Below are 22,371 nucleotides of genomic sequence, written 5' to 3'. Positions count from 1 at the left end.
AGGGGACAAAGCCCTTCAGAACAAAGACACAGTGCTCAGAACTCTGGGTTTAAGGTATCTTTATTTTAGTGTTCCATAAAACCAAAATGTGTTTAAAAACAAACAGTACCTGGGCTAAAAGCAGAGAGTACAAACAGGGAACATGCATTAAATCCTTCAATAACAAACAACAGATTTGATTCTTAAGGCCCTTGAGGATGTAAAATGCCAGTCCCCCCACACCAAAGGCTTTAATGAGTGTTGCCAATAAAAACGAGGTGTGAGGGCTGGGTGAGGCTTTCGAGGCTGAGGGGGTCGAGGACTGGGACCCCCCTGTGCCCCCTCCTCTGCTCCAGGAGAGGCTCCACAGCTGCAGCCCCCCAGGGACAGCAGAGCCCCGGGCTCAACTTGGGCTCCACCCAACACCCAGGGCTGAACTGGCACAGAAAGGCTGCCAGGGAGGCTGTCCAAGTGTTAAGGCTTCATCTCTGCTAACAGCATAATATTATTTATTTTCTGAATAATAATATTATTATTTTCTGAATAATATTATTTATTGCTTTGGTTCTGTGCAGGTCACTCTTCCCAGCAGAGAAAAAGTCTAAAATATAAATTTATCAGTGAGGTACAGGATCCTCTGGCCAGAGATCCACAGAAGCACGAGGAGGAAACAAATCAATCCTTCATCTTCCTCACTCGAGAAGGCACAGGAGGCAGCAGCAAGGCCAAGCAGCACCACTCAGAATGAAACCACCACCTAGGCCACCTTCACTCAGAGCAGAAGGGGCAGCAGGAAGGAGAGAACACCCTCACTGCTCAAATAACACTAAAATGAGATAAAAGGACCTGAAGTCTTGCAAGACTCTCAGCTCCTAAGGCTTGTTTGAGGTCAGCCTGCCCATAAGGGACAGCTCTGCCAGTAAAGCTCCAGACTTTGGTAGTAGGAATAAAAATGTTATTAACAGCATTTCTTTGATTTTCCTAATAAATGTTTACATCTCTGTGCAAATCTATCAATCAAACTGCTCCTCGCTACAAAATGCAGCATTTGAGATCTCCAGTGGTTTGTGACATTGTAAGCAGACTGCTCACAGGGTGAGAGCTGCTCCAGTCCCCCATAAAGTGCTTTCCTGTAGAAAAATGGAGTTAGAAACTCACCCCTGGGCCAGGAGTGACCCAATAACCCAACAATTTCCAAAGGTAGGAGTGTTTATTTCCATAGAATTAAGGCTGGAAAGCTTTAAGCTTTGGTCCTCATGAAGCTTTGGTCCTTTGCAGGGCTCTGTTGGTTTTCCAGCTTCTCTCTAAGCCTTTCATGGACTCTCCCTACCCTGGTAAATAATCCCAGGGGTCCCAAAAGGCATCTGATGGTTTTGATCTGTGCCAAGGGCTCAGCAAACAAAGCCCTGCTCGGTTTGCAGTGGGGGAGGCTGTGCTGGCTGCTCCTGCAGCCTGAGGGGATGGGGAGAACACCCCTGAGACCCCCAGGAGCTCTGGGCTGTCCAGCACACCCAGCTCCCTCAGCCACACAAGGTTTTCCTCCCACTGGGAGCAGCAAGGAGCCAGAGCAGGCAGGAATCCCTGTCTGGAATGACAGCAAAAAGCACTGCAAGGCTGATCACCTTGGAAGGGCCTTCAAGGTGAGCTCTGAACGTCCAGAGGAGAAATTTAAGACACCAAGAGAATAATTTCTGATTTAAAATGTACCTTTGGAAGGGCCCTCAAGGTGAGCCCCAGCTCCAAACCCCAAAGGATTTCTGACTTCCCCCAAAAGGGGAAAAAGTCACAGAGCCCCCACAGGGCACAAGGGGCAGAGCATGGGGCAGAGTCAGGGCAGCCTCTGCCTGCTCTGAACAAGCTCCAGAGCAGAAATTTAAGACATGAGAGAACAATTTCTGATTCTAAATGTACCTTTGGAAGGGCCCTCAAGGTGAGCCCCAGCTCCAAACCCCAAAGGATTTCTGATTCCTCAATGCAGTGTAAAAGGGAAAAGGTCACAGAGATCCCACAGGGCACAAGGGGCAGAGCCAGGGCAGCCTCTGCCTGCTCTGAACAAGCTCCAGAGCAGAAATTTAAGACACTAAGAGAACAATTTCTGATTTAAAATGTACCTTTGGCCTGAATTCATTGATGCCATTCCTATGGTAGAAACGTACTGTGAACCTCAATGTCTCCTACTCCAAAAAACCTGAAAACCTTCCCTTGAAGGACTCTTGGGAATGTCCACTTGATGAGATGAACTGAGATTTGGTCAGCTTACAGTCAACTTTCAAGGCATTAATTCCTTTTAAATTACAGCCCAGCTCTGAAGCTGGGCCATCTTTGGACTTCTCCAGTGTAGTTAATTATTATTTTAAAAACAATCAAATCCTCAAGCTCTACTGTACAAGGATTTATATTGCACTACAACTTCAGATGTGAAAAGAAAAGTAACTGATCTCTAAAAGCTTCTAGAAAACAAAACCATTTAAAAAAATCTTCCTAAAGGATCATCAGTGCCTTACTGGGCAGCAAAACACATCAAAAACCCTCCTCCTTCCCATCACAGCCTTGGGATTAATGCCTGACCTTCCCAAATAATGGGAAGAAACCAAAAAATAAATACAGTAAGGTGACTTGATTACAACACCTGATGGAACTCTTGATCAATCTGAGGGTTGCTCAAGGCAGGAACAGGAAAAGGTCATTTTCTGTGAGCAGCACCACCAGCTCCTCACCCTCCCCTGGGGGGATTCAGTCCTTGCCCACCAGAGCCTTCACATCTTCCCAGCTTTTTTGTTGCCAGACATGGAGACTCTGAGGATGTTTGGGGTTTCTTCCATGACTCTGACCAGCAGGTTGTCGATGTAATCCTCGAGCTCCCGCACCTGGAGGTCCTTCCTGGTAATGGTATCCTTCTGTTTCAGCACCAGCTGGATCAGCTCATCGTGTGTCAGCTGAGCATAGGCATAGGCAGGGTCTGAGGGATCGTATTTCTTGGGAGGGAGGGAGGGAGGGAAGGCAGGGTCAGAGCAGGCACAGCACATTCCAAACCAGACACACAACACGCAGACCAGCCCAGTGACAGCTGCTGCCAAACAAACCTGGGAAAGCTCAAAGCAGCTGCTTAAATGCACACTGGGAAAGCCAAATTCAGGTTAGACAGCAAGAAACACCCACCCAGGCCTCTGCTGTTTCTTCCTATTCCCTTGAAAAAAATCTGGTTTTAACCCTCAAGCAGCATCAGAAGTACTGGGCAGCTTCTGCTGACTCCTCCAGCTCCCAGAACACTGCCCAGGCAGGGGGTGTGAGCACAACAGGCTCCTGTGGGGCATCACACTCAATTTAGGTGCAATCACAACACCACAACACCCACTGCAAGTTTTGAACCCTTTGTCAGTCTGAATCACTCAACTCTCATCCTCTCCCCTCTCACCAGGAGGAGGCACTGCTGTTATTTCAGTTCTAACTTCCCTATTTCCCCAAAAAACCCTGACAAACCATAAGGGGAGCTGTGATTTTCCCTGCTGAGCCAGGGATGTTCCCAGCCTTTATGATCAGCCTGCCAGGGAAGCTGTGTTCAAACCTGGAGGTCTCTTTTGAGACCAGGATTATGCTGAAAGCTCCTCTCAATCCCACTGCTGACCCAACTGCACGAGTGGGCTCCAAGGAAGTGGCTGTGCTGAGAATCTCCCCCACAAAACACAAGCCCCAGCTCTATTTACAGTCAGTCTGCAAGAAAATCAGCATTGAAGGACTGCTCCCACTCTTGGGGGCTGACCAAAAGGATGTTCATGTCCCAACTATCTGGAATACACAAACTCTTCAAATAAATCAAACTCTTCAAATAAATCAAAGCTTGGGCAGTGAAAGTGCCACTTCCCTCCATACCTTCACACTCATTTCCAGCAGCTTTTCATTCATGGTGCTGATGACATTCAGGTTCTTGCTCTGAGGTTTGTTTGCCATGGCATTCATTGGCTTCACAGGATGGAGTCTGCAACAGGAAAAAAAAGGGTCCTGTTGTTCAGGCAGGAGAGGTAAGAGCAGCATGACACAGATCTTTAGAATGAGAACAAATACAGCAAGAAACTGGGGATGATTCCCTCCCTGCTCTATCTCCTCAAAGAAAAGAGATTCAGCTTCAGGAAGACAAGGTATTTGTACAGCCACGGGAGTTTTGTAAGTATTTTCCAGTTCTCTACTATCTTTACTGACTCAAGGTATTGGAGATAAAGCAGCAGCAGGAAGGGAAATACATCCTGTGTGTGTCATGGAAGAAAAGCCAGGTCGGGCTACACGAGGAGACAGAGCACAGGGCAGCCACTCTGATCCCTCAGAAACTGGTATTTCAGGCTGACTTTCCTAATCAGAACATATTTGTGATCTTACAACATACCAAATACTTCTGCTGTCCTGAGACAAGTGTCAGGCCTTGTCCAAGCTGAACTGACACCACCAGCTGTGAGGAAGTGCTGTCATTATTTGCCTGCACAGGACTCACAGCACCAATTTGAACACAGGAACAAAATTTTATTTTTATTGCAGCAAACTCTGGCCCTGAGGTGTCCTAGACCCCAGGCTCTGGGGGGTGAAGTCTCAAGGGCTGACAGGTCAGTGGCAGCACTCCACAGAGCAGGAGCTGCAGCAGTGCTGGTGATCCCTGAGAGCCCACACAGGCAGGAAATGAAGCACCTCATTTATCAGGTGTCTGACAAACAGCTCAGCCCCAGGCCCTTCTGCCAGTGGGATGGAATGACTCCATTCCCCCTGCACTTTCCCTAAGCTCCCCTAAGAGCTGTGAGGAGCAGCTGTTCCCCTGAGGAGCTGCACAGACCCTCCTGGAGCCAGCAGCAGCCCCACAGCAGCCAAGCCCTGACAAACCCAGCCCCCAGAGGAATCAGGGCTGTCCTGGCCTGATGCAGCAGCCTCAGGGACAAAGGGCAAAGCAAAGCTCACAGCTGCACGGAGGTACCTGCTGTGATCCCCACATGCCTCACCTGTGCTGGGGAGACACGGTTTCACGTGGTTAGGGAATGTTTCAGAGGGTGAAACCCACACCTGGAGAAGTTTCTTCTCCTCAGGGTGCTCCCCTGGGCACCCTGAGGAGCTGCACAGACCCTCCTGGAGCCAGCAGCAGCCCCACAGCAGCCAAGCCCTGACAAACCCAGCCCCCAGAGGAATCAGGGCTGTCCTGGCCTGATGCAGCAGCCTCAGGGATGGATCTGCAGCCAGAGGGCAAAGCAAAGCTCACAGCTGCACAGAGGTACCTGCTGTGACCCCCACATGCCTCACCTGTGCTGGGGAGACACGGTTTCACACCATGGGGTGTGGTTAGGGGACGTTTCAGAGGGTGAAACCCGTGCCTGGAGAAGTTTCTTCTTGCCCGAATTTCCCGCTTTATCTGCGAAGCCCTCGGCTCTTGGCTTTTTCGGAGACTCTGCTCTACGACCCAGGGTGTCAGAGAGAAGGGAATGAGAGGAAGAGTGGGGCTGGCAAGGACTCGACAGGGAGGAAGAGAAAGCAGAAGGCTCAGAGAAGTCACACTCTGCACGCTCCTCAGCACCTGCACTCCTTTCCAGCTCTTGTTTCTCAGAGGGACTGTCACACTCCCTGGAATGAGATGGCACAGCTAAGCCTGAGTCAGCTCCCTGGACACAGACCCTGGGAGCCCCCACTGCAGCAGGCAGCACAGCCAAACTCCCTGGCTCACAAGCACCAGGCACGGCTCCTGCTCCTCCTCCCGGAGCAGCCGGGCTCGCTGGGGCTGCAGCAGAGCTATCAGAGAGCTCTCTCTGCTCTCCATGCAAAGGTGTCACACCTCGGGGCTGCTCTCCACTCCCTAGAACACCTCTGTCACCTGCAGTGGCCCCACAGCTGTCCTGGCAGTCCCCCAGCAGCTCCTCATCAGAGCCTCCCTCCGGGATCACGGGCAGCACCGAGCTCCGGTCCCCGGGGACAGGAAGGGCAGACCTGACATTTGTCAGACAGACAGACAAACCATCCCCACCCTCCCTTTCTACAGGCCTGCTCTTACCTCTGGGTGCCACTGCAGGGGTGACAGTGCCCAAGGAGCCCCCTTGAGGGAGGCACCCACGAGCAGCTGAGGCCTCAGGGAATGGGAGCCCTGGGGTGGAATTTGCAGCGTCCCCTGGAGCAGGAGCATCAGCCTGGGGAGTCCCTGGGGGTTTCCTCAGCAGCACAGCCACTCGTGGGGCTGGCTTTGGGGGCACAGGGACCTCCCTGCCAGCCCTCCCTGCACCCCCTTCCCCAGGGGACACCGTGCAGACTCTCCGTGTTGGCTGGACCTGAGGAAGTGGCTCATTCCCAGCAGGTGGAGGTGCCTGGGGCTCTAACATGGGCACACGTTGTGCCCACTGCTTTCCACCACAGGGCTCCTGCTCCTCCCTGAGCTCGCTCTTGGGGGATTGTGCCTGCTCAGCCTCTGGCACGAGGCTGTCACTGCACTTGGAGACAGACACAAAACCTTTGTCACCCCTCGTGCAGGGCTCAGTGCTCCCACCACTGACCTCCACAGCTGCTCCATCACTGCTCCAGGTGGGATGTGTGCTGTCCCCTGAGGGCTCTGTCAATGGGTCACCCCCAAACCCTGCTCGCTCTCCTACTGCCCCTGAACTCATCTGTAACCTCCCACTGGAATCTAGGGGCTGCTCTCCACCTTCCTGCCCACCCAAACCCACATCACCTGATGGAACACCCTGCCATTCCCCAAGGACAAAGGACACAGATTTCCCAGGGCCTGGCTTGCTGCTTTCCAAAGAACCCTCAGGCTGAAGCCGGGCAGAATCCCAGTGCAGCTCTGGAGCCAGCCCAGGGGGGCCAGACAAGGTGCCCAGAGGGTCTGGCACAGCTGTGACATCACTGGTTAAAGCCACATCTGCAGAGCCCCCTGAAGCACCACGAGCAGGGTGTCCTGCAGAGGAACAATCCTCCCCAGCAGGAAGGCAGGAAGGGGAAGAGCCAGCCCGGGAACCTGGCACTGCCTGTGCCCCATGCTTGGACAGGAAGGGATTGTTGTCATTGAAAGGACAGACAGAGGGGACAGAAGGTGTACGTGGGCCAGAGAAACCCTGAGAAGCCTCAGAGCCCTCAGGACCCTGCCCCCAGTCAGCAGCAAAAGGATTATTGCCCCTGGCAGAGACCTGCCCAGGAAGAGGCACTTGGGGAACAGAGGCTGCAGGGTGATGGGATGAAGGGAAATGGGCAATGCTGTCGGGATCCAAGGCTCTGGATGCCCTGTCCCACTCAGCAGTAAAAGGATTCTTGTCATTCCAGAGTTCTGCAGTAAAAGCAGGAGAAGTGAGAGAGGCATGAGAACTAGTGATGTTTTCAGAGTCTGGCACTTGGACTGTCTGCCCCACTTCAGAAATAAAAGGATTATTGGCACTGCTGATACGGTGCACAGAGAGAAAAGCAGGGAGGGGGTCAGGTGCAAGAGTAGGAAGCGTGGCTTTGGGTTCCTCCTCTGGAGACAGGCCCAGTCTGCAAAAAGGGACAAAAAACTCGCATGTCACTTGCAGATGCAACACGAGGCAGGAACAGACAAGCTTTAGCACCAGCCTCCATCAGCTCTGCCACTGGAGATGAGCTACACCTTACAGAGACCTCAGAGAGAGGTGTCACCTTGTCTGTGAGACTTTACAGCAAATTACCAAGCACTGGGCTTATGTCAGAACTCTCCTGTCACAGACATCTTGTATGAAAAATCCTTTCCTTAGGATTTTTCCTCCTGAGAAGCTGAGAGGCCTCAGGAACAAAATGTAACCAATGGTTATCTGCTGCTGTGGAATGCAACAGGTGCATCTGGGATTGGGCTCATGTGGTTATTTCTAATTAATGGCCAATCACAGCCCAGCTGGCTCGGACAGAGAGTCAGAGCCACAAACCTTTGTTATCATTCTTTCTTTTTCTATTCTTAGCCAGTCTTCTGATGAAATCCTTTCTTCTATTCTTTTAGTATAGCTTTAATATAATATATATCATAAAATAATAAATCAAGCCTTCTGAAACATGGAGTCAGATCCTCATCTCTTCCCTCATCCTCAGAGCCCTGTGAACACGGTCACACTCTCCTGCTGCAGAGCTTGGTTTTGCTGCTTTAAGCACCATCTCTTTGCACCCCAAGCAGGTTTATTAGTATGTAAAACACTGCACAGGCAAGAAACTCAGACTTGAGAAGCACTGAAAATGAGGAGTTAGGGACACACACAAAACACAGCCTTATTAGTAGGGCACACCTACATTTATATAAAATAAACCCCATACACAATTTCTATATTTGTATGAGGGATAAAAGAGCAGAATTTCCGAAAAAGCCTTGGGTCCAAATCCACACAAAATCCCTCTGTGCAGCTGTGAGCAATGCCAAAAGCAGAAGGGCTCCAAGGCCACCCTTGGGAAGAGCACAGCCAAGTAGGGAAGAGGAAAGCAGAGATGTTAGAACGGGCATTTCAGACCCTGGGGAGGCTGCAGCCACACAGCTCAGACAGAGTTAGTTTGTGCAAGAGATCCAGCAAGAAAATTCACCCCTTCAGCACCTGCACAGGTGCCTCCTGCTCTAGAGAACAACTATTCCAGCATCACTTACAAGGAGCAGCACACATCCATCTTTTATTCACACTGAGGAAAAACTTGGGAGTTGTTCTTTGCTATCAAAGCTCCCAACACCAGCATAAAACCCACAGGCACCCACAGAGCAGCACCTGAGCCCAGGTGTGGCAGACACAGCCCATTGCCACCTGCCACCAGCACTGCCCACCCCCACTCCTGCCAGCAGCTGGGACTCACCTGGGCTTCACAGCTTTGGTCTTGGCTGGTGCAGCTTTCTCAGGTTTCTGCTCCTCCTCACAAGGATTGAGCAGCTGCTTGGTTGTGATGGCCTCCTCTGCATGGTGAGCATCTCCTGAGGGGCTCCCTCTGCCCAGATCTGCTGGGCCTTCAGGGCATTTGGCCTCCTCTTCACTCTTCTCTTCTGGAATTGTATTTTCCTCACTCTGCAGGGTCCTGTCGGGAATGATCTCAGCATCGCTGGGCTTCACCGTTTCCTTCTTCCCAGTGACCAGGGAGAGCAAGGCAGACTTTTTGTGGTCTGTTTTTTTGGTCTCTCTAACAGGCTCAATGCTTGGTGGAACGCTGGTGTCCAGGTGCTCCTCACTGCTGAGCAGTTTGTATGATGGCAAAGTCATGGATTTGAAGGTCTCTAAGGATGTGGACCCAGAGAATGCCTGCCCAGGAGAGGTTCTCCCCATCTCTTCAGGTGGTTTAGTGGACCTGGAGGACAGGTTCTCCTCTGAAGCAAAGAGCTTCTTCCTCCTGAGGTTGTGAGGAGAGGGAGAGGAGGTTGGAGTCTTGTCCTTCGTCGTGGTCTCTTCCATATAAACGTGACTGCCATTGATGCACAGACTGGACTTGGACACGGGATCGTTTTTGGATTTAAGGCCACTGAACAAAGAGAGCCCATCCTTTTTGGTGTGGTTAGTGGCTCCCTGGGTTAGCTGCCTACTGTCCAAAAAGGCTGGTTTACGAGATTTAAACAGAGGAGAAGGAGCTGGCTTCTGTTCTGGCACACTTTCAAAGGATCCTGGAAAAAAAAAACGGAGAAATTGAAGATGCAAGAATAACCTTTACTATAACACTACTGCCAGCCTCAGTGCCAGCAGGGACTTTCTGTGGATTTGTTCAGAAAGGAGAATTGAACCAGTGCTGTGAAAAGTGCAAAGATCCCTTTGGGGGAAGGTTTTGTGCCAACACTCACGTTCTGAGGCAGGAGATGTCTGGGACTCCTCCTCATCCCACTGCGCCTGGAAGTCGCTGGGCCGCAGCCGAACCCTCTGGGTGAGGGGCTGCTGAGTGGGCAGCACTGACATGGACTGGGACAGGGATGTCTTCTGCAGGCCAGGCTTGGAGAACAGCGCTTTGAACTTGGATTTCTTCTTCTCCTTCTCCACTGCCTCATCCTCGCTGTCAGCAGGGGAGTGGGAGGTGCTGGGGACGACCGCCGACGCCGTGTCCGAGAGGCCACTGCTCCTCTTGCCCTTGAGCTTGTCTTTGAGCTTCCCAAAAGGAGAGCGAGGCTTGTCCTTCATGGACAGATCAAACATGCTGGCTGTCATGTTGCTCCTCATGAACTGGATATCCACCTCGATCTCCCCTCTCTCCTTTTCCTTCTTCCCCGGTTTGGAGCGAAGCTTGTACCACCTGCAGCAACAAGGAGGTTTCTTTAACCACCAGGGTCGCACACATCTTGCATGAAAAATCCTTTCCTTAGGATTTTTCCTCCTGAGAAGCTGAGAGGCCTCAGGAACAAAATGTAACCAATGGTTATCTGCTGCTGTGGAATGCAACAGGTGCATCTGGGATTGGGCTCATGTGGTTGTTTCTAATTAATGGCCAATCACAGCCCAGCTGGCTCAGACAGAGAGTCAGAGCCACAAACCTTTGTTATCATTCTTTTTCTATTCTTAGCCAGCCTTCTGATGAAATCCTTTCTTCTATTCTTTTAGTATAGTTTTAATATAATATATATCATAAAATAATAAATCAAGCCTTCTGAAACATGGAGTCAGATCCTCGTCTCTTCCCTCATCCTCAGACCCCCGTGAACACCATCACACACCAGTAATTGAGAACACAGAAGGTTCTTGTGGCTGAAAAATCAAATCAGCCCACAGTGTAGGAAAAGAAAGACTTTAATCTTATGGTGACGTCACCTTCACAGCCCCAGGTGCCAAAGAAAACATTCCTTATCGTAAACAGAAAGTTATCAATAAGATTTGCTTTAAAACCAGATCAGGAAGGGTTAAAAAAAAAAGGAGAAAAAACAGAAGCACAACATGGAATTCCTGTATTTCAGCTCAGCCACTCTCCTCTGCCCTTTCATCTCTCCTCCTGACACTGGCAGGGGCCACAGCTTTGAAGTGGAGCGAGAGCAGCAGCCTCAGAGCTGCACACGCGTCCCACACCCTCATACCTTTCATTCCAGCTCCTTAATGCCTCCTAAGCCAAGGAACCCCTAATCAAGAGCAGACAGCCAGCCCCAGCCTCCCAGACCTCGGGGATTTCCACTCCCCTCTGCAGGCTCGTGACTGGCACGCAGCAGGAAGGGCATTGCTCAGGCAGAGCCCTCTCCCTCCCCAGACACAGCTCCCCAGCAGTGCCCAGTGCACCCCAAACCACAATGCCACCACCCCCACGCCCTCAAGCACCCCTTGGTGACACTCAAACCACATCTGAGCCAGCACAGAGAATGATCAGCACTGCACACCAGCATGGTTTTGTTTGTTGCAGCATTCCCGACCCCACAGAACCCATAGGAAAGGCTGCCTGGAAACTGCTTGGTTTCTTCCTCCTCACCAGCTGGAATGGGAAAATAAAGGCAGCAAAAAGAGAGCATGCAAATGTGCCCTGCCATCAAATTTGCACTTCAACCTCCAAAGGTATACTGGAAGGAACAAAAGAGAACGGGAAAAGGTGATTTGCTCCAGAGAAAATTCAAAACTAATGGGGATAACTGAAGGAGATGGATTCAGGAATCTGCTACAGACACTTCAGAGGGAAATGTGGAAGAAATTCTTCCCTCTGAGGGTGGTGAGGCCCTGGTCCTGGAGAAACTGTGTCTGTCCTATCCCTCAAAGTGTTTAAGGCCAGGTTTGGAGCAATGGTCTAGTGGAAGCTGTCCCTAGCCAGGACAGGGGGTGGAACAAGACGGGCTTTAAGGTCCATTCTGGAATTCTGTGACTAAATGAACACTTGGCTGACAATCAGCTCTGGCCTGGGCTTAGAAGACACCCAGGGAAGGGTTTTTATCAGGAGACTGAGGCTTTGCCCAGTCCCTGGAGCTGCAGCAGCCCAGGAATCACAACCCCTTTGCCTTTAACATGAGCCAGCACTGACACTTTTATTCCAAAGCAGTGATTTCCAGGAGCATCCTGTGCCACAATCGATCCCGTGTGTCCCGGGCAAACACCGTGTTCAGCTCAGCCCTGCCTGAAAGCAGCAGCCCTGGGGGTGGCTGGAAGGAAATCACGGACTGACAACCCCCAAACCACAAAAAAAAATCCCATTAGTGGCATTTATGGTGTTAGCCAGCACCTGTCAATCAACATCTATCTATTTTCCAAATAAAACTACTCCTTTATGGCTACACATCACCATGGCAGCAAGAACAAAACAGGCTTCAAACAGGAAACCGAGGCCTGCAAACAACTGAAAACACGAATAATTTCCCCAGGAGTACCAAAGCCGTGTTTTCTTTTTTTTTTTTTCTCCCCCTCAATTTTCCTTTGCCCAGACACAAAGGAATGCCTGGGAGCCCGAGGCACCGGGCCTGAGCTCTGCTGACCAAGGGGCTCTGCAGTGTAAACACAGCCGAGTCTGACACAGCCTTAATGAACCTAATTAAGCCTTGACGAGCGGGACGGCTCCGGCGGTGCTCAGGTGAGGCAGAGGAGGAAGGTGACTCACAAGCACATTACAAGGCTGCTGACTCCCAGTAAAACCTTCCCGGGCACCACCCCTGGGTTTCACCGTGCCCGTGTTTGTGTTCAAAGCAGCGAGTGTGTGACACAGAGCTGGAGCTGGGCAGGAGCAGCCCGTGGAAGGTGGAATTATCCACCCTGACACGCTTCGAGTGTTTGTTAGCAAAAATAAATTAGTGCTCGGGGCCTGCTGGAAGGAGGCAGCACTCTGAGGACACCAGGTTTTGGGGGTCAGGCTGGCTGTTTTCTCTATAGTGTCAGTGGTTGAAAATCAAACCCAAGGACCAGGCAGGACTGGCTGGAAAAGTCATCTCTGGACCCCCAGCTGTGGGGGCTCATAGGGGTCACCCTGTGGGCACTTTTGGGGCTTCAGGGGTCCCTGTGGGGAACAAGAGTCCCCCACTAGAACCCCCCTGCTGCCCTGGGCACAGGGTGACCCCCAGGCAGAAATCCCCTCATTGCCCTCCCACACCTCCGTGGGACGCAAGGGTCCCCCCCAAACCTCCCCATAGCCCCCATGGGCCTGAGAGACCCCCCCAAAACCACCTCCACAGGACCCAGAGGGGCCTTTCCATCCTTCTCCCCAACTCCTGTGGGGCACAGAAATCTCCTCATCGCTCTGCCACACCTCCGTGGGACGCAAGGGTCCCCCCCAAACCTCCCCATGACCCTCGCGGGGCACACAGGTCCCCTCCAAACCCCTCCATGACCCCCGTGGGCCCCCAAAACCACCTCCACAGGACCCAGAGGGGCCACTCCATCCTTCTCCCCATCTCCTGTGGGGCACAGAAATCCCCTCCATGACCCCCGTGGGCCTAAGAGACCCCCCAAAACCTCCTCTCCATTCCCTGCAGGACCCAGAGGGGCCTCTCCATCCTTCTCCCCGGCTCCTGTGGGGCACAGAAATCCCCTCACCGTCCTCTTCAGCTCCCGTGGGACACACATATTCCCTCATCGCTCTCCCACACATCCGTGGGGTGCACAGGTACCCTCCAAACCCCTCCATAACCCCCCCAAAACCTCCTCCCGAGCCTCCGCCTGACCCGGAGGGGCCTCTCCATCCTCCTCTGCAGCTCCTGTGGGGCACAGAAATCCCCTCCAAACCCCTCCATGACCCCCGTGGGCCTGAGAGGACCCCCAAAACCTCCTCCCGAGCCTCCGCCTGACCCAGAGGGGCCTCTCCATCCTCCTCCCCAGCCCCCGTGGGACACAGGAGCCCTCGCACCCCTCCGGCTGAGGGTCCCCATCGCTCCCCGGAGCCGCCCGGTCGCACCTGGTGTGCTGCCGGCCGCCGTCCTCCCTCAGCGGGCCCAGCTCCACCTCAGCGCGGCCCAGGAACTTGTCGGCGCCGGTGAGGGCGCGGTGCAGCACGGTGAGGCGCAGCGCGGCGGGCCGAGCGGGCAGCTCGAACGTGGCCTCCTCCCGCCACAGCGGCTCCCCCCGGCACCGCTCGGCCACCGACGTGCGGAACTTGTCGCGGCCCAGCGCCATCACCGCGTACGCGTCGCTGCCGCCCGCCGCCGCCTTGGCGCGCAGCCCCCGCGCCCGCAGCACCGTCACCCGCACGTGGGTGGGCGCCCAGCCCGGGGCCGCCATGGCTGCGAGCGAGCGGGGACGGGGACGGGGACGGGGACGGGCCGAGAATGCTCCGGGACGGGACGGGACGGGACGGGAGCGGCGGCGGGCGAGCCCCGCCCCGCCCCTCTCGCGAGAGCGCGGAGAGGGCGGGGCCTGAGGGGGCGGGGCCTGGGCGGACAGGTGAGTACAGGTGTGTACTGGTGTGTACAGGTGTGTACAGGTGTGTGCAGGTGTGTACAGGTGTGTGCAGGTGGATACAGGTGTGTGCAGGTGTGTACAGGTGGGTACAGGTGAGTACAGGTGGGTACAGGTGTGTATAGGTGAACACAGGTGAGTACAGGTGAGTGTGTACAGGTGTGTGAGTACAGGTGAGTATGTACAGGTGTGTACAGGTGAGTATGTACAGCTGTGTACAGGTGAATGTGTACAGGTGAGTACAGGTGAGTGGGTACAGGTGTCTATGCATGGGTGTGTACAGCTGAGTATAGGTGTGTGTATGCAGGTGTGTACAGGTGTGTATGTATGTGTGTGTACAAGTGAGTGTGTACAGGTGAATGTGTACAGGTGTGTGAGTACAGGTGTCTATGCATGGGTGTGTACAGGTGAGTATGTACAGGTGTGTACAGGTGAGTGTGTACAGGTGAGTACAGGTGAGTGGGTACAGGTGTCTATGCATGGGTGTGTACAGGTGAGTACAGCTGAGTACAGGTGAATGTGTACAGGTGTCTATGCATGGGTGTGTACAGGTGAGTGTGTACAGGTGAGTACAGGTGAGTGTGTACAGGTGTGTACAGGTGAGTACAGGTGAGTGGGTACAGGTGTCTATGCATGGGTGTGTACAGGTGAGTATAGGTGTGTGTATGCAGGTGTGTACAGGTGTGTATGTATGTGTTTGTACAAGTGAGTGTGTACAGGTGTATCTGTACAGGTGTACGTGTACAGGTGTCTATGCATGGCTGAGTACAGGTGAGTGAGTACAGGTGTGTACAGGTCCCTGCAGGGACACCCTGCAGCATCCCAGGTCGGGTTCCTGCGCAGACCTGGACTTCCCTGGCACCAGGAGGTGGCACCGGGCAGCTCCGCCTGCCCTCGGGCTGCGGGAGCACGGGCACGGCTCGGGGCAGCACCACGGCACGCCCAGCCCGGCTCTTCCCTGCCAGCCACGGCCCCGGGACGGGGATGGACCTCCTGAACCTCTGGGAACTGTACATGGAGCAGGGAACAGCACCTGGAGCAGGGAACAGCACATGGGAACAGCCCATGGAGCGGGGAACAGCACATGGGAACAGCCCATGGAGCGGGGAACAGCACCTGGAGCGGGGAACAGCACCTGGAGCGGGGAACAGCCCATGGAGTGGGGAACAGCACATGGGAACAGCACCTGGAGCAGCACATGGAGCAGGGAACAGCACATGGAGAAGGGAGCAGCACATGGAGCGGGGAACAGCACATGGAGCAGCACATGGAGCAGGGAACAACACATGGAGACGGGAACAGCACACGGTGCAGCATTCGCTGCTGCTCGGGACAGATGTGGAGGCACCGCAGAGATCCAGAGGTTTATTTCACACCGCAGGGGGGACACAAACCGGGACAAGAACTGTGCAGTCACTGAAGATGCTGACAGCAGCTCGTGCCCAGAGGTGCTGCGGGGCAGTGCAGCGTGGGCAGGGCACGTCTGCACTCTGTGAGATGAGAATGCACTCCCGTCCCCCAGGGACATGTGTCCAGAACGAGAGGGGGAAACTGCCGAGAGACCCGACACGATCCCAGCTCCCTGCGTTTGGAAGTGCTCCGTGCTCGGAGCTGCCCTCGTTCCCCTGAGCTTTTCCTTTGCTGAAGGGATTGCACTCAGCCCTGGAATGCAGCAGCTGGGGCAGGGATGGAAATCCTGGGAAGGGCTTGAGCCTGCAGGAGGCTCCTCTCTCCTTCTCAGCAGACTGTCCGAAACTGGCCAAGCCTGGGACAACAGGGTCCTTTGTCCTTCAAGAAAACAGAGCTGGCAGTCTCCACATCCCACTGCCAGCCGTGCCAGGAACACCCCAGATGGGAGCTTGTCCCCTGTCCACACATCCCTGAGGCTGTGCTGCCCCTTGCTGAGCAGCTCCAGAGCTTTTCCCCAGCTCCAGGTCTCCAGCACCGACGGCACGAAGGAGCTGGTGCTGTCCCAAAGCCACCAGCATTCCCAAGGGAGATCCTCCTCCTCCTCCTCTCCGGGTCCTGCCAGCACCGTCACCCCTGGCGCTGCTTCTGCACCCCCGGCCCTGCAAGGAGAGGGTGGGAGGTGACACAGTGCCACCCAGCACTGGACAGGGACCCGCAGCCACCACGCCGGCGGGCACAGAAGGGATCCGGGAGCGCCGTGCAGCTCCAGCGAGCCAGGCACCAGCACCAGGAGGGTTAAAGCGGCTCTGGCCGGGCTGATCCGGACTCACATGCCCGGAGCCGGGCAGCAGCCTGGGGCTGGCTGTGGTCCCCGGGGAGGGCGGCGGCCAAGGCGGGCAGAGGAGAGGCCGGAGCGACGATGATGATGATGATGATGATGATGATGATGATGATGACCCGGCCGGGGGAAGCGCTCTCCTCCCGGTTCTCGGCTGCTCCCAGTCACTCGGACGGACCCGCGGAAGTCTCTCCGCCAGCAAACCTGAAATGGGGGAGCGCAGGGGTGAGAGCCCAGACCCTCCCACCACGCAGCGCCCCGTGTCCCCAGCATGGGTGAATCCTGCCCAGGGAACACCTCCGGCACCTCTACCTGCACATTTCTGGCAGGAAACACGGAGAGAAACACGGTTAAAATCCTCAGTAACCAGAAGAACTCCAATTTTGTCATAATAATAAAAAAACTCAGCGTGGAAAAACCCAACCTTGCAATTGGAGGTGGAAATCTGTGTCGGGGTCCCGGCAGGGCAGAACCACAGCATGGGTGTCCCCTGCTACCCCTGCCACCCCTGCCAACCCCAGCCATCCCCCCAGCAGCCCCTGCCAGCCCCTGCCAGCCCCCAGAAGCTCCTGCCAGCGCCCCGTGTCCCCAGCATGGGTGAATCCTGCCCAGGGAACAACTCCGGCACCTCTACCTGCACATTTCTGGCAGGAAACCTCTCCTGCCCTCGGGCATCAGGAGAGAAACACGGTTAAAATCCTCAGTAACCAGAAGAACTCCAATTTTGTCATACTAATAAAAAAACTCAGCGTGGAAAAACCCCACCTTGCAATTGGAGGTGGAAATTCGTGTCAGGGTCCCGGCAGGGCAGAACCACAGCATGGGTGTCCCCTGCCACCCCTGCCAAGTCCAGCCATCCCCCCAGCAGCCCCTGCCAGCCCCTGCCAGCCCCTGCCCCCTGCTCAGTGCGTGCTGCCGGCTCCGGGAGTGCATTTCCCGTCATGGAACGGAGCTGGTTGAAATTAATTCCCTTCCCAGATTTACACCGCTGGAGGGCAAAACAACCTGCAGAGCCCAGAGTGGCGCCGGCAGCCGGAGCGCCTCGCTGCGGAGCGGGTCCCCGCGTTTTCCTTCTTTAGCAGCCCAAAGTGGGGTCGGGAGAAGGGGGAAATGCCAGGCTTGGGGACACTTTGCTGCTCGGTTGGTTTGCTTCCCTGTTCACCACCCGTGCTTCCTTTACCCAGCAGATCAGGTGCTGGCGGGCTGGAGTGGGACTGGTTGGGACCCGAATTTTGCAGCCCAGTGGAGGGGTCAGAGTTTTAGGGGAACATCAGGGAGCAGGGCAGTAGTGCCCAGTCCCACATTCCAGAGCCTCTCCCGTGTACCCCGGGGTCTGCCTGCTCCTCCAGCACCGACCCCAAAGGGCTGGACCGGACTCCCCGAGCCCCTCCCGAGCAAATGCCTGCAGGTACCTACTCATGCAGCTGGGAACACAGCGAGGTCTGCGCGCCCTGCAGCCGGGACTCGCCCGGGGGGCGCTGCCGGTGGGGCAGAGGAGCCTCCTCTGTTCTGCTGCCGCCGCCCCGAGCCTCGCCATCCTCCCCGGGGCCCCCGAGAGCCGCCTTGCTGTCCCCTGCGGGTCCCCCCCGAGGGCTGAAAGCACAGGGACAGCGCTGCAGGTCCTGTGAGACGGCGTGGAGCCGGCGGTCGGCGCGGCGAGGGCAGCACAGCAGCTTGCGGAAGGCGCTCCTGAAGTCGGGGCTGCGGCAGTAGATGATGGGGTTGAAGGCCGAGTTGATGTAGCCCAGCCAGTTGAGGAAGAGAAAGAGCTGGTCCGGCACCAGCGACCGGCAGAAGACCTTGATGATGTTGGCCACGAAGAAGGGCAGCCAGCAGAGCGTGAAGACGCCCATGATGATGCCCAGGGTTTTGAGAGCCTTGTGCTCCTTGATGGCCAGCAGGCGGGAGGGCCTCCTGCGCCGGCTGCTCCTGCCCGTGGGGCTGGGCGGCTCCTGCACGAACCTCACCTTGTCCTTGCCGATGAGCCGGATGTGCCGCGAGGCCACGGCAAAAACTCGCACGTAGACGAAGATCATGACGAGCAGGGGCACGTAGAAGGAGATGGTGGAGGACACGATGGCGTAGGTGACGTTGGTGACAAAGTCGCAGCAGCGCGGGTCCTCGTAGCAGCGCGCCGCCCGCTCGTCCGCCCCATCCCTCCACCAGTGGTTCATGATGGGGAGGAAGGAGATGAAGGCGGAGATGGCCCACACCAGGCACACCACGGCCCGGGCGCGGCCCTTGGTCACCAGCGCCTCGTACTGCAGCGGGGAGGTGATGGCCAGGTAGCGATCCACGGCGATGGCGCACAGCGTCTCGATGCTGGCGGTCACACACAGCACGTCCAGCGAGGTCCACAGCTCGCACACCGTCGTGCCGTAGGGCCAGTGGCCGCTCAGCAGCATGGTGGCCCCCGGCGGCACCACCAGCAAGCCCATGATGAGGTCGGCGCACGCCAGCGAGGTGATGAAGACGTTGGTCATGGTCTGCAGCCGCGGCGTTTTGGCGATGGCCACGATCACCAGCAGGTTACCGGCCACGGTGACCAGCACGGTGAGGCTGATGGCGGTGCCCAGCACCCACTGCCGGCCCAGCGGAGCCCCGCTGCAGTTCCCGGAGCCCCCCCAGGCGCTGCCGTTGCCCGCGGGGAGGGGGCTCATCTCGGCCGGGCTGGGCTGCGGGCACCGGCCCCGCCGTGCGCTCCCCGCCGCGCTCCCGGCGCAGCCCTCGGGCCGGACCGGCGGGGCCGGGTCCCCTCCGCGCCGGAGGAGGAGCCTTGAAAGGAGCGGGGCGGCCCCGGGCTGCTCCGGAGGGCGAGGGAAGGGGAGCGGACAGCGAGCGGCACCTCCTCCCCCCGGACGCGCTGCCCCGGCCCGCCCCGCTCGCCCCGGCATCCCCGCCGGACGCCTCAGCCCCTGGCCGTGCTTTCCCGGTCTTCTCCGTGCCCTCCATCCCCTCCGTGTGCCCTCCATCCCCTCCGTGTGCCCTCCAGCCCCTCCCTGTGCCCTCCAGCCCCTCTCTGTGCCCTCCATCCCCTCTCTGTGCCCTCCAGCCCCTCTCCGTGCCCTCCAGCCCCTCTTTGTGCCCTCCAGCCCCTCTTTGTGCCCTCCATCCCCTCCCTGTGCCCTCCATCCTCTCCCTGTGCCCTCCAGCCCCTGTCTGTGCCCTCCATCCCCTCTCCGTGCCCTCCATCCCCTCCTTGTGCCCTCCAGCCCCTCTCTGTGCCCTCCAGCCCCTCCCTGTGCCCTCCAGCCCATCCCTGTGCCCTCCATCCCCTCTCTGTGCCCTCCATCCCCTCCCTGTGCCCTCCATCCCCTCCCTGTGCTCTCCATCCCCTCCTTGTGCCCTCCAGCCTCTCCCTGTGCTCTCCATCCCCTCCTTGTGCCCTCCAGCCCCTCTCTGTGCCCTCCATCCCCTCCCTGTGCCCTCCAGCCCCTCTTTGTGCCCTCCATCCCCTCCCTGTGCCCTCCAACCCCTCCCTGTGCCCTCCAGCCCCTCTTTGTGCCCTCCAGCCCCTCTCCGTGCCCTCCAGCCCCTCCCTGTGCCCTCCAGCCCCTCTCTGATCTCCAATCCCACCCATCTGTCCCTGTTCTGCACCCTGCCGTGCACACCATCCCCTCCCTGAGCCCTCAGCCCTCTGTGCTGCCCTCTCCGTGCTCAGACTCTCCCCGGGCAGGACAGACTGCCCCTGGTGGGGACGGTGACCCAACCCCGACATCAGCCCAGGGTTGCCAAGGTGACAGCCAGCTTCCACCCGGGTGACACCCAGGGCCACAGTCACCATTTCACTTCCACAGTTATTGCCTGAGCCTCCTTCCCAGTGGATGGAAGAGACCTTCCTGGCTCCCCTTCCTGAATTTGGGTGGGTGCTGGTGTTTGGAGACCCCCACCCAAATTCACCCTCCATCCACACTTCCTGTCCTACTCACTTGGCACTGGGGAACCACCAAAGCTCAAAGGAGGCTCCACAGCCCCATCCCAGTTCCCAGGGCCCCTGGGCAGGCTCCAGAGTGGATCATCTTTCCCTATCAGTTATTTATACAAATACTGCAACTTCTAAGCCAGACGGTCTCCAAATGGGGCAGTTTGAAGTTTCAGCCAAATGGGGGAATGTTGACAAAGACGGAAAAAATATGTGTAAAAATGATCTGGCTGGCATTTCTTCCCATTCATGAGCTACGAAAGCAGAGTCCTGCTTTTACAAGCTTCATCTTTACAAGGCTGTTTTGGATTTCCAGAGCCCTCAGCCAAGGGCTTGATCCAATCTCACTCAGCTCCCAGCCTGGGTGTTTGCTGCTGCCTGGGAGAGAGCTGGGAATTGCTGTTCCCAGGGCAGTTTGTGGCCCTGGCACACACACAGAGGCAGGGGGGCAGTTTGTGCTGTCCCAAACACCCCTGGCACACACACAGGGGCAGTTTGTGCCCCTGGCACACACACAGGGGCAGTTTGTGGCCCTGGCACACACACAGGGGCAGGGATGCAGTTTGTGCTGTCCCCAAACACCCCTGGCACACACACAGGGGCAGTTTGTGCCCCTGGCACACACACAGGGGCAGGGATGCTGTCGTGTGTCGTGCCTGCACAGCCAGCTCCAGGTCACACTCACATTTTTGGGTCTGAGAGCAAAGCAGGAGCACCTGTCCTGCTTTGAATGTCCCTTTTGTGAGTGTCCCTGGGTGATGAGGGCTCTGGGGAGCCACCAAAGGGGCAGGATGCCCAGCTCTGCCACCCCTCTGCAGTGACCAGGGGCTGCTGGCTTCCCACCCTTCCCTACACTCATCCTCACCTCCTTTTCCATCCCTGCCTCCCCTTCCCTGGCAGCCCCAGCTGAGCTGAGCTCTGTGCTGGTCCCCAGACCCCCGAGGAGCTGCCAGACTCATCCCCAGGGATTTTCCAGCCTGATTTCCCAGCCTGTTTTCCTGCAGACAGCCCCTATGGTGTTTCTGGCCTTCCTCACCCTGCCGTGCCCAGCAGGGAGCTCCCCCTGCGTTCCCAGGCGCGGACAGACACGCTGCCCACGGCAGGACAGACAGACAGGCATCCAGCCCCTCGCTCTGCCGCTTCTCTGTGCACCTCAGAGCAGGAGGAATCAATGTCCTGCCCTGCCCCAGGGTGGGGCTGGGGAGGGGAAGGGACATTCTCAGGCTTTGGTTCTGGATCTTTGTCCCAGTTTTGCAGCTGGAAAAGCTGAAGCACAGAGGTTCTGGGTCTCACCCAGCCCTCACCCACATCCCTGCTGCTCCAGAGCTTTGATCCAAGGAATGGAGACACCAAGAGAAGCATCCTCTTCCCTTTCCCAGCCCACTTTTCCAGCTGGAAAAGCTGGAGCACAGAGGTGCTGGGACAAAGCATCCCTGGGACAAAGCATTCCTTTGATCCAAGGAATGGAGACACCAGGAGAAGCATCCTCTTCCCTTTCCCAGCCCAGGACAGACAGCCAGACATCCAACCCCTCGTTCTGATGCTTCTCTCTGCACCTCAGAGCAGGGCCAGCCCCTGGCAGGAGGGCTCGATGCCCTGCCCTGCTCCCTGGGGAGGGGAATGGACAGTCCCAGGCTTTCCTCAGTGCCGTGGTTCTGGATCTTTGTCCCGGTTTTCCAGCTGGAAAAGCTGAAGCACAGAGCTCACCCAGCCCTCACCCCCATCCCTGCTGCTCCAGAGCTTTGATTCAAGGAATGGAGACACCAGGAGAAGCATCTTCTTCTCTTTCCCATCCCTGCCAGGACCTCTGGCCTGGCTCTACCTGGGGGAAGCAGAGCCAGCCTGGCAAAAGGCCACAGGAAGCCAAGGGGTCAAGGGTTGTTTAGAAAACTCTGGGAAAATATGTTTATGCCATGGGTCAGAGCAGCTCCTTTGGCCGTTGCTGCAGGATGAACAATGGGTATTTAAAAATA

At 56.3% G+C, this 22,371-nt stretch overlaps 2 protein-coding genes across 2 annotated transcripts; both read right to left on the bottom strand.

Annotated features, from left to right (window-relative positions):
- Nucleotides 1-42: 42 nt before the first annotated feature.
- RAB11FIP1 (RAB11 family interacting protein 1) lies at nt 43-14,051 on the bottom strand. The gene is made up of 6 exons (XM_066567333.1): nt 13,729-14,051; nt 9,734-10,176; nt 8,767-9,559; nt 5,254-7,461; nt 3,850-3,955; nt 43-2,954 (listed from the first exon to the last, which is right to left on the bottom strand). The coding sequence occupies exons 1-6, from the start codon at nt 14,049-14,051 to the stop codon at nt 2,736-2,738; spliced, it is 4,092 nt and encodes a 1,363-aa protein (XP_066423430.1). The 3' UTR covers nt 43-2,735.
- Nucleotides 14,052-16,640: 2,589 nt separating this feature from the next.
- Nucleotides 16,641-19,136, bottom strand: ADRB3 (adrenoceptor beta 3). The gene is made up of 2 exons (XM_066567403.1): nt 17,893-19,136; nt 16,641-16,680 (listed from the first exon to the last, which is right to left on the bottom strand). The coding sequence occupies exons 1-2, from the start codon at nt 19,134-19,136 to the stop codon at nt 16,641-16,643; spliced, it is 1,284 nt and encodes a 427-aa protein (XP_066423500.1).
- Nucleotides 19,137-22,371: the final 3,235 nt, after the last annotated feature.

This window comes from Molothrus aeneus, chromosome 29 (assembly GCF_037042795.1).
Source record: "Molothrus aeneus isolate 106 chromosome 29, BPBGC_Maene_1.0, whole genome shotgun sequence".
Classification (NCBI taxonomy): Eukaryota; Metazoa; Chordata; class Aves; order Passeriformes; family Icteridae; genus Molothrus; species Molothrus aeneus.
The sequence above is the reverse complement of the archived record's forward strand: the minus strand, read 5'-3'. Positions and strand labels throughout refer to the sequence as shown.

What these genes read in the sequence shown, in the direction of transcription:
- RAB11FIP1 (XM_066567333.1), bottom strand. Translation starts at nt 14,051, where the DNA reads ATGGCGGCCCCGGGCTGGGCGCCCACCCACGTGCGGGTGACGGTGCTG. An exon ending in GGCGGCCGGCAGCACACCAG is followed by an intron (nt 10,177 to 13,728) that starts GTGCGACCGGGC and finishes TTGTTGCTGCAG; the next exon opens with GTGGTACAAGCTTCGCTCCA. An exon ending in ACCGTGTCTCCCCAGCACAG is followed by an intron (nt 3,956 to 5,253) that starts GTGAGGCATGTG and finishes TTCCTGTTGCAG; the next exon opens with ACTCCATCCTGTGAAGCCAA.
- ADRB3 (XM_066567403.1), bottom strand. Translation starts at nt 19,136, where the DNA reads ATGAGCCCCCTCCCCGCGGGCAACGGCAGCGCCTGGGGGGGCTCCGGG. An exon ending in CTGTGTTCCCAGCTGCATGA is followed by an intron (nt 16,681 to 17,892) that starts GTAGGTACCTGC and finishes CCCCCATTTCAG; the next exon opens with GTTTGCTGGCGGAGAGACTT.